This window comes from Canis lupus, chromosome 4, assembly GCF_048164855.1.
Source record: "Canis lupus baileyi chromosome 4, mCanLup2.hap1, whole genome shotgun sequence".
NCBI lineage: Eukaryota > Metazoa > Chordata > Mammalia > Carnivora > Canidae > Canis > Canis lupus.
Genome location: NC_132841.1, coordinates 40,241,644 through 40,252,794, shown reverse-complemented (window position 1 = coordinate 40,252,794; position 11,151 = coordinate 40,241,644). Strand labels below are relative to the sequence as shown.

At 48.6% G+C, this 11,151-nt stretch overlaps 1 protein-coding gene and 1 long non-coding RNA gene across 3 annotated transcripts in view; both read left to right on the top strand.

Annotated features, from left to right (window-relative positions):
- The first annotated feature begins 1,019 nt into the window (after positions 1-1,019).
- Positions 1,020-7,405, top strand: LOC140632258 (uncharacterized). Its single transcript, XR_012029772.1, has 4 exons — positions 1,020-1,762; positions 2,277-2,332; positions 2,579-2,719; positions 3,462-7,405. It is a non-coding gene; the product is annotated as an uncharacterized lncRNA (long non-coding RNA).
- Positions 7,406-10,801: 3,396 nt separating this feature from the next.
- Positions 10,802-11,151, top strand: part of ERGIC1 (endoplasmic reticulum-golgi intermediate compartment 1) — a 105,199-nt gene continuing 104,849 nt past the window's right edge. Inside the window, exon 1 of one of the 2 annotated variants that reach the window (XM_072824129.1) lies at positions 10,802-10,919. In XM_072824129.1, coding sequence (XP_072680230.1) covers positions 10,900-10,919 — 20 coding nt within the window. In that variant the 5' untranslated portion in view covers positions 10,802-10,899. The remainder of the gene's footprint in view (positions 10,920-11,151) is intronic. The other variant, XM_072824133.1, reaches the window with a different exon arrangement.

Genomic DNA, 11,151 nt, shown 5'->3' with positions numbered 1-11,151 from the left:
GCAGTTAGAATAGGATGGAAAATGTTTTGACATCCATAAGTAAAAGACATTGTGGGCCATAACACAGAGGTGGGACAGCTAACCTAGCCTGGGGTGGGGGTGGGCGTGACTGGGAGGATGACCAAGAGTGGATGGCCCTTTATCATGTCACAAAGGATACATAGAAATGTGTAAAGGATGAGTAAACTAGGCAAAGAAGGGTTAGGGTGAGGAGCTGGTCTATCAGGCAGGGAGGACTATATGGCCAAGGATTTGGAGAAGAAATAACTGTGTGGCATGAGGGGACTTGCTAGTTATTTTTTTTCTGGAGTATATTGTGGTATAAGAAATAGGTATTTGGTCTTCATCCTGTTTCTGACACAGAACTCCTAAAACCCTTAGGAGTCTGTGGCACCTGGGCGGCTCAGCAGGTTAAGCACCTGACTCTTGATTTCAGCTTGGGTCATAGGATTGAGACCTACATTGGTTCTGTGCTCAGCATGCAACCTGCTTAAGATTCTGTCTGTCTCTCTGCCTCTCCCCTTTACCCCGATCACATATACTCTGCTTCTAAAATAAATAGTCTTTTAAAAAAGTAATAAAATAAAACCCTTAGGATTTCCTAAACGATAAGCATGATAAAGTTGTCTTTTGTTATTCACAACGAGTCCCTTTCAATCACTCCTGAGTTTATGTTACTGAGATGACTTGGAAAGCCCCTAAGGATGGATGGGGCTGGTTCCAGGGCAACCAACACAAGATTGATGAGAGGGTTGTAATTTAGCCCCCTCCACCACCTTCAGGAAGGGGAGAGGAGCTGGAAATTCGGTTCAATCACTAATGGTAATGATTTGACCAATCATACTTATGTAATGAACCCTCCATAAAAAACCAAAAGGACAGCATTTGGACAGCTTCCATGTTGGTTAACATGTGGCGGTGCTCACAGGAGAATGGCAGCTCCTCACCCTTTCCTACATACCTCACCCTATGTATTTCATCTGGCTGTTCATCAGTATCCTTTATAATAAACTGGTAAAAATAAGTAAATGTCTGAGTTCTGGGAGCCAATCTAGCAAATTAATTCAACCCAAGAAGGAGGTCTCAGGAAACTCTCACTTACAGCCAGTCACTCAGAAGCACAGATGACAATCCCAGACTTGGGAATGACATCTGCAGTGGGGCAGTCTTGCAGAATCGAGTCCTTAAGCTGTGAGATCTGATGCTATCTCTACGTGGATAGTGCCAGAATTAACTTAATTGCTTGGAGATGCTGGTGCATTCTGAATGGAGCATTGAGCAGGGGAGGCTGCAGAATTTTTTTTTTAAGATTTTATTTATTTATTCATGAGAGACTCACAGAGAGAGGCAGAGACACAGGAAGAGGGAGAAGCAGGCTCTATGCAGGGAGCCAGATGTGGGACTCAATCCCAGGTCTCCAGGATCACGCCCTGGGCTGAAGGCGGTGCTAAACCTCTGAGCCATCCAGGCTGCCCGAGGCTGGAGAATTTATAAGGAGCCCTATATAGAAGATCTTTTCTCACCAGGTCGGGGGACTTATACCCAGGCCCTGGGTACTGGGCAACCATGGAGGTATTTTAACAGGAAAGAGGTGGCCAATTTGTCCCATGCCTTATGATCAGTCTCCTTTAAATGGATGACATCATAAACCAAAGGAAACTTAGGGTATAAACCACAGGCAGATTAGGTAAAGGGCAGGTAGAGTCCAAATTTGGAAAGACCTGTCCACGTCTGAATCCTGCTGCACTACTCACCAGCTGTGGTGAGTCACTTACATCCTCTGAGCCACTATGTGATCATCTGTAGTAGGGCTAATGTGAAATACTCTGAGCTCTGTGTTGATCTGTATTCACCTGAAAAAAAAAATCTCTCAGATATATTATTGATCCAAAGATTAAATGGCAGAATAATACATATGATCCCATTATTCTTCAAAGGAAAAGAAAACGTGTATGTATGAAAAATGCAGAGAAGAAAGTTGGAAGGATTCATACCAAATTGAAAGAGAGGTTACCCCTGGAGAGGCAGAAGGAAACCAAGACTGGAGCTAGAGAGCAAAGGGGGGCTTCACTTCATCCATCAAGTTTTCATTTTTACACGGAAAAGGCAGTTCTACACTATTTGTGTATTTAAAACTTAATTTGAAAATAGCCTGACAAAAGCCCTTGTCAGAGAGTAGATTTGCAGCCAATGTTCTCTCCCTGTTGCCTGCTTCCATAGTAAGATTTGGGGTCTTTCCAGTTCTATTTCCTAATTCACCCTAATTCTAATCCTAGTTGGAGGCCTATCATAGTCACTCAACAAATATTTGTAGAAGACCTTCTCTGACAAGGTTAGTGGGTCTCTTGGAAGTGGGTTGAAGGTCTCTTTTAGCCAAACTCTGACCCCAAAATCCCCCCTGAGCCCACCCAGAGGACTGACCTTGGTTCCCAGCAGGCCCCCTGAGGACACTGCCGTCCCTCTGGCCTTTTGGTGGACTCTCAACTTCTCGGGAAGTTCCCACTCTTGTTCCTCCTTCCTGGCCTCAGAGCATTTGGCTGGGAAAGCAGAGAGATGTCTGCGTCCATTTTCTTTCCAGGGAAAGTCTGAGATCATCACCAGCCACCCAGTCCAGTAAAGAAAATTTTCAGCAGTGGTCACCTCTGCTGGGGAGTGGGGGGGACAAGAGGCTTTACTCTTCACTGTGGACTCTTTATCCTGTTTGAATGTCTTTTCATAGGTTAGTTTTTAAATTAAGTAATTACTATTCTTTTAATTTGTTTATGAAAACAAAAGAAATCACGAAAGCTAATTCTACTTTAATAACTCTGATTTAGGCCAGATTAGAGTTCTTGAGGACTATATGACTCGTGAGAGGGTGGGCAGGGCATAAGGAGGTCATTTGATGGGCTGACTCTTCTGGAGAGGAGGGCCCAGCTGACATCTATACTCCTAATACCCAGACACCTCCTGGGGCTCAGTCAGGATTTCTTGAATTTACCTCAGTAGGAAGCCACATCTAGGGTCTGCTAAGAATGTACTTGTTTTGGAAAGGAGAAGAAAATGAAAAAAAAAAGAAAAAAAGAATAAACTCATACAGCAAGGAGACGCCCTGGTTGTTCCCACAGATCTCCTCACTTCACCGATATGGCCTTGAGACCAGAGAGGGGATGAGACTTGAGATCCAGCTAGAACCAGATTGAAAGTACTGGGGGCTCTGATACAACCACAAGATAAACACTTGACCTTGTCAACTATCCTGTGACCTGGGTGCCACGTTCATTTTGCAGAGGAGGAAATTAAGGCTACAGTAGGGACTGAGAGGACCCCATGGTGATGCAGAAAGGAACCAGCTGAGCTAGGCGTAGGATCCTGCTCTCTGAGCTCAGAGCTTTCTCTTCCACCTTTGACCTCATCTCTTGTCAGGCAACTCTGGGGGTCACGGTGAACCAGGTTTTCATTTGGACTTTCTCTCTTTGCAGGCTCCTTGGAAAATGTGTGGACCTGGCTGGGGACACCAAGAACATATTATTATTGGACTTTGGTATATTTATCACTATTTAGGGGGTGCTAAACACATGCATGCTTGTCTTGTTCATAGGTGCATCATTGACTTGCAAATGAATGAACAAATGACCTCTACTCCTCAAAGATCCCCAATTTACACAGAAAGAGGTTGAGGTTCAGGGAGCTGAAGGGACTTGCTTCAGTGACATGGAGCCACACCCAGACCTCCCTATTCTATTTCCTCCTCAAAGTTGGTTTGACACTCTGCCAATCCCCAGCTCACCTTGAGGAAGCATGGCACAGTCATCAGCTAGGAGAACAGACCTACCTGCTCCGGGTTAGACGTCAGCACTGCCAACACATGGAGATACCCATATGCTGTGACACAAATGCATGCTTTAGGCCATATGAAGGCCTTTCCAGGTCTAGCCGAGGAACGGGAATGGAGGGAGAAGCCCTCAGGGGTGGGGGCACAGCTGAGTGTTGGCTGTACAGGCCCCACCCCACCACCCCACCTCAAGCCACACCATAGACAATGAAGGAAAGGGTCCAGGTGAGCTCTGGGTCAGAAAGAGATAAAGAAAGTGAGCAGGTGGCATTGAGTCACGTGGCTTGTGGAGGTGACTCCTGGAGGCAGAAGCTAGCACTGTCTGGGGGAGACCTCAGACCTCAGATAGGTGACCTTCACAGCTCTTGAAAAGTGTGGATGAAAGGTTACACCCTCGGCTGACCAGAGGTCCACTCTATGTGTATAACACAAAGCCCTCCTTTCTGCTGGACCAAATGCCACTATCTTTGCATTCACCCTCCCTAGGGTTCTCAGAGTGGAGGGGTGTGGGCAAATTGCAATTTTACTGACCTATACTATGTGCTGACCCTCTATCAAGGCATTTAATATGATATGAGCACTACTAACCCAGTTTACCAATGAGCAAATTGAGGCACAGAGTGGTTCAGAAACTTTCCCAGGGTCACACAGACAGGAGAATGGAGGAGCCTGAAACACAGGCTAGCACACTACAAAGCACATCGGGTTTTGAGACTCATGGAGCAGGAGCTCAGTGAACAGTTAATGTGCCAAGGAGAATGAGGTCAGGCAAATGGATCTCAAGGAAGACATAAGACTGAACTGCACCTCGCATGAGAAATCAGACCCGCCTAGATTTATCTGGATTCAGAGGTAGAGTGACGACTCATGAAAAAGGAAGAAGGTGAGGCTCAGAAAAAGAGAATCCAAAGAATTGAGATTTCCTCATGTGCATTGAAAATGCTATAATGGGGCAGCCCTGGGTGGCTCAGGGTTTAGTGCAGCCTTCAGCCCAGAGCGTGATCCTGGGGACCCCTGATCGAGTCCCACATTGGGCTCCCTGCATGGAGCCTGCTTCTCCCTCTGCCTGTGTCTCTGCCTCTCTCTCTCTCTCTGTGTCTCTATAAATAAATAAATAAATAAATCTTTAAAAAAATTAAAGAAAAAAAAAGAAAGAAAATGCTATAACGTTATCTGCCAGGGGCTGGTGACCAAGTAGTTTCCTGCATAGCTGTGGGGGAACACCTGGGCACTTAATACAAAATGGGAACACTGAACACACTGCACCCGTGTATCCTCCCACCAAATGTGCACCTGTGTAGGATACAGAGGTTGGTGCTGAGGCAGGAGACACATCCCCCCTCTGCACACATGGTTACCTGTCCAGCTAACATTCCCTGATCCCTAGATAAGATACCTGGTGATTTTGCCTCCTAGCATCCTTCCCATCTATCCCAGAAACCTTCCCATCTAGGGTTTCTTTAGGAAGCCACCCTTCTCCCATCTGAATAGGTGTGTGAAGGATGAGTCTAATTCCACTCCAGGCACTAGAGGCTGGTGTTCAGCACACTCCATTCTCCAGGAGCCACAGGTCAGGGCTGAGACCTAAGCCAGGTGCTTGTGGATCAACCCAGGAGACTTTGCTGGAGGTATCAGGAAACTGGTCATCATCATCTGCTGAAGTTGCTGAGCAGGAAAATGTCAACCTGGGGCTTCAGGCAGACATTTTGCCACCACAAAGGGCAAGGCTACCTTGAAATGAAGTCAAAAGAAGAAAGATGAGACTAGGATGGAGACAGATTCCTGATGCAATGTGCCTAGATCCAACTGTGCCTGAAACCCAAATCTACCCCTGGATTTCTTCCCCCTGAGACAGTGTGCATTGATTTGAGATGATTTATTTCACCTTCAGCTGAAAGAGTTCAGACCATTTCATCCCTATGGGAGCAATCACGGACCCCTCCCTGGCCTCCCGGGACCTCTGGTACTGCCTATACCATGGTGCTTACCACATGAAGCTGTATCTGCACAAGGAGTTAGTACCCTGACCCTGGCTTTTTGTATTGATACCACACTGTTGTTCACCTCCTCCCTGACTTCTTGAAAGCAGGCATGTGCCATGTTCATCCAGAGGTCCTATCATCAAGAGGTGTTCAGTGAATAAGTCATAATGAATGAATGTCTTCTGGTTGGTGAGGAGATTTGAATAGAGCAAGAAAGAAGAGTTGTTTGTTCAGAGGACTAAGTTACCCTTAAGACCTCTCTGAGCTGACAAAAGATTATTATTTCTTAATCTCTCTCCATCCAGACCACAGCAAACCAGCCCCACCCATGGAACACAAACCAGTCTCCCATTACAGAAAAGGAAATCTGAGCTGGCCATTCCCCTGCTTAAAACACCTTTTGGTAATGTGTTGGGCAGGAGGGGGGTGGAGGCAAATGAGCATTTGGATTCAGGGAACATTCTATGTTATCAAACATTCATTTGTTTATGGATTTAAAAAAAAAAGATTTTGTTTATTTATTCATGAGAGACGTACAGAGGCAGAGACATAGGCAGAATGAAAAGCAGGCTCCCCACAGGGAGTCTGATATGGGACTCAATCCCAGGATCCCAGGATCAACACCTGAGCCAAAGGCAGATGCTCAATCACTGAGCCACCCAGGTGTCCTCATTTGTTTATTGATTGATTCATTTAGCAATCATTTAATTAGCACCTGCTGCATGCTAGACACATGTTACTTCATTTTCACAGTATACTTTTAGGACCACGTATTTGTTACGCTGTATAACAAATCACCTCAAACTTCATAGCTTAAAGCAACAAACACCTGTTAATCTCCCAGGATCCAAACACAGGTCAGACAGATGCCGCTGGGCCGATCCAGCTGCCCACCAGGGCCACAATAACCTCAAGGCTCAGCTGAGGCTGCAGGATCCATTTCCAAGCTCATTTACAGGCCGTTGTCAGGTCTCAGGAGATTCACACGGGCGTCTCACAAGCCGGCTAACTCCCACGGGCCTCTCTAAAGACTGCCTCACAGCATGGCTGGCTTGCCCAGGGCAACCCATGCAAGCAACAGCAAGAGGGAGAAGACAGATGTCACCATCTCTTTCTAAACAGTCTTAGGAATAACATGCCATTTCTCCTGCTATATTCTGTTCCTTAGAAGTGAGTCAATAAGTCCAATTTATGTACTAAGGAAAGAGATTACACTAGGGTATGAATACCAGAAGGTGGATTGATTAGTGTGGAAATTTTAAAGGCTTCCTGCCCTTAAAGGTAGCATAAGGTATTATTATCCTTCATTTCATACTCAGACACCCAACTAGTTAAGCAATGTGTCCAGGTCACTCAGCTAGACTACTGTCTGACTGGCCAGCTGGGGGTGAGGTGGAGGAAGGCAAGGAGAAGGTATTGATAGAAAAACAGGTGGCACCTGGGTGGTTCAGTGATTGAGTGTCTGACTTTGGTTCAGGTCATGATCCTTGGGATCCAGGGATCGAATCCTGTATCGGGCTCTGGGGAGCGGGGAGCCTGCTTCTCCTTCTGTCTATGTCTCTGCCTCTCTCTGTGTGTCTCTCATGAATAAATAAAATAAAATCTTAAAAAAAAAAGAAGGTACTTATAGAAAACCAAGTGGGGATAGAGCCTGTATTAATTTTACCACGGAGTAACCAATGACCCACAACTTCGTAGCTTAAAATGAGCATTTATTATCTCACATAGTTTCTAAGGGCCAGGAATTCAGAGGCAGCTTGGCTGGGTGGTTCTGGCTCAGGGTGTTTTGTGAAGCTGTAGTTAGGCTATAGGTCAGAAATGTAGCTTTGAAGATTTGACTGGGACTAAGGATTCCCTTCCAGCATGGCTCACTCACGTGGCCAATAATGGAAAGCCTCAGCTCCTGGCCACACGGACCCCTCTATGTGGGGCTTGAGTATCTTTGTGACAAAGAAGCTGGCTTCCTCCAGAATAAGTGATTCAAGAGAGCCTAAATGGAAGCCTTAATGCCCTTTGTGACTTTGGCTCAGGAGTTATACACTGTCATTTCTGCAATGTCCTGTTGGTTACCCAAGTCAGTCCTGTTTGTTGTGGGAGGATTGCACAAGGGCATGGGAACTTCAGAGGAAGAACATTGGTGGCTGACTACCATAGGGTCCTACAAGATTAGTAATCCTAAAACCCAATTTTAATTAAGTCACTCCTTAGGTCAAAGAGATCCAGAGCTTTCCCACATAATCTGATTTCCTTAGTCCCATCTTAGTCTTTTGGGGAGATGAATTACCTGGGACTGGTAGCCTGGTCTACTTAAAGACCCCCAACAGCCCCCAGAGATCCTTGTGGATGTGCTCCCTCCCCATCCTCTCTATTCAGTGGGAAGGCCTACTTCCCTGGGAAGCCTCTATCCAGCCTTTGACATATAGTCATTGTACCTCTGCCATGTGCAGGCTCTGGTTGGATGCTGGAATATAAGAGTGAGCAAACAGCCATCTATCCTCCCTGGAGAGCTTCCAGTCAGGATGGGAAGGTAGATATTAGCCAATTAACAATACTCACAAATTGTGACATACTCTCCCAAGGTGCCATGTGAACATATAACGGCGAGCCTGGCCAATTCTGCATATAACATTTGAGCTGTTGAGTACTTCATCAGTCTGAACAGGTGTATAAGCATTAGGTTCAGATGCAAATGCCTGAAAATCCAAAATAAAGGTAGCTTAAACAATAGGGATGCTTATTTCTCTCTCGCTTAGATGTCTGGGAAGATGTTTGAGGACATATACTGTGCCCCTCAATGACAGGGATCCAGGTTCCTTCTATCTTGTTGCTCTGCTCTGTATGACCTTCACCAGGTGGTCCAGGATGGTGGCATCCATATTCTGGGCAGCCATATGGAGAAAGGAGAGGGTAATATTTACCATCTATCCCTCTGGCTGCCACAAGATGCTTCCCCCATACATCTCAATGGCCAGAACTTAGTCACATGGCCACACCTAGTCAGTCGCAAGGGAGTTGAAAAATGCAACTTTTATTCTGAGCACCTATATGACCAGCCAAAAATTGGAGCTCCATCACCATGGAAAAATAATACTGACAGTCAACCCTATTTTGCATTACTCTATGCCAGGCACAGTCCTAAGTCCTTGACACATATCAACTCATTTCGTCTTCACAATAGACCTGTGAGGAAGGTACTACTATTGCCCCCATTTTACAAGCGGGGAAACTGAGATACACTTACAAATGGGGGAACGGGTCAGTAAGTGGAGAAGCTGGAACATGAACCCTGAACCCACGTGGTATGGCTCCAAAGTCTGGGTGCTGTTCACATGGTTTACAGTTATGAAGAAAGGGAGAATAGGTACTGGGGGACTGCCCATGTAGCAGGGTGAGAGAACAAAGAAGGAAGTGCTCCAGGCAAAAAGAATAGCCCAAGCAAACCCTACCCCTCTCGGCTTCCAGGAACAAGGTCCTTTGCAGCAGCACCTCTCTCAAACTTAGATGTGCCAACAAATCTCCCGGAGATCATGCTAAATGCATACCCAGAATTTGCTCCATGATGCCCAAGCAGCTGGCCTGTGGACTACCACCGGAGAGACTGTGGACCACATTTTGAGGAGGGGGGACATGTGATCAAAAGCTACCTCTGTGTGACTCCCTTCCTGTACAGGGCCAGCAAAGAGTGGTTTGAGCCTGGTGGCGGGCCACACAAGGACCTCACACCTTCTTGCCTTTCTAGACTTCCAGTTCAGGATAATTTCCTTCTCTCCAAACTGCCAGGCCACTTGTTGAATGAATGAATGAATGAATGAATGAATGAATGAATGAATGAATGAATGAATGAAAGAAATGCTGGAGGTCAGAGAGAGGGAGAGGCAGCTGGTCAGGCCATTGTGTATGCTCCAGGGGAAGATTTTGGTTCATTGCTCCCACCCGCCAGACCCAGAGCTGGCACTGTGCATTCTGAATCCTCCCAGAGGAACAGGTGCTGTGATTTACCTCTATTTATAGATGAGGAAACTGCCCTCTGGTCCTGCTTTTAGATCCTGAGCGCTCACCTGCCTCCCCTGGGATTTTTCAAGCCCTGTGACAGAAACCTCGGAGGCGGGGCCAGACTACCCCAGGGGAAGTTCAGAAGTAGTTTCCTTTATACCAGTCCTGTGTTACCTCAACTACCATCTCCTCTAATCCACCCATCCTGGAGGGAGATGCTGATTATCTGTGAATTTTGCAGGTTGAAGCTGAGGCTCAGCGAGGTCTGTGTGGGGGGCCAAGTCACAGAGCAGCAGGTTGCAATCTGCGTGAGACAACCGCATGCCCTGTAGGGGCCTGGCTCACAGCCAGTTCTCAGTGAAAACCGTTCAGATGAGCCCTAAGTGGAAGAATGTTAGCAGAGGCAGCCAGGTGGTCCATCGCAATCACCTGGGCTGACGGAGCCCTTACCGGGTGCCAGGCACTGCACTAAGCCAGTCTCCCAGCTTTCTCATCCGACCCCCAGAAAAAAGCCCTTCAAATGTCATCAGTCTCTTTGGGCAGACGTGGAAAGCTCAGAGTTGCCAAGTGTCTTTCCCAGAGAGGCACAGCAGGGAGATAAATGGTAGATCCACTTCATGAGTCTAGGACTGCCCGACCTCCTGCAGGTTTAGAGCTCGACGCTGTGCGCGACCCAAATCTGGATTATTCATTCATTCAATCCTCACAACTCAAGGTAACTGTTTCACGGATGCAAAAGAGCTCTGCAAGGCCGAGGCTTGGGGAGAAGAGGAGGAAAACACCGTGGGCGGCTTCCAAGGAGCCCCCGCGCGCCCCGCAACCCCCGCGCCCCGCGCGCCCCGGCCCCGCAGGCCGGCCCCTCCCGCTCCGGCCCGCGGGCCCCTTTAACCGGGCGGCGGAAGGGGCGGCCGGGGCGGGGCGGCGCCCAATGGGCTGCGCGGAGCGTCACTTCCCGGCGGCGGGAGGCGAGCGGCGGGAGTCGGGGCGGGGGCGGGGCGGGGGCGGCCGGCGGGGGCGGGGCGGCGGGCGGAGGCGTTGGCAGCGGGCTGGGACGCACGCGGCGCCGCGGCCCCCCGTCTGCAGCGCGCCCACCCCGGCGGCGGCGGCACGATGCCCTTTGACTTCAGGAGGTGAGTGTGGCGGGCGCGGCCGCAGGGGGCCCGGGCACCTCGCGGGAGCGGCCCCCGGCCCGGCGCACGCCTCGGCAGGCGCTCGGCGACCGGGGCGGGCCCCCCGCTGCACACAAAGCCGGCCGGAGCCTCGGGGGGCCCCCTCGTGCAGCCGGAGGCGAAGCCACCCGCCTCCCGGCCGCCGCGCCCCTTCCCTCCGCCGAGCCCCCTCCGCAGCCGGCCTGGACGCCGC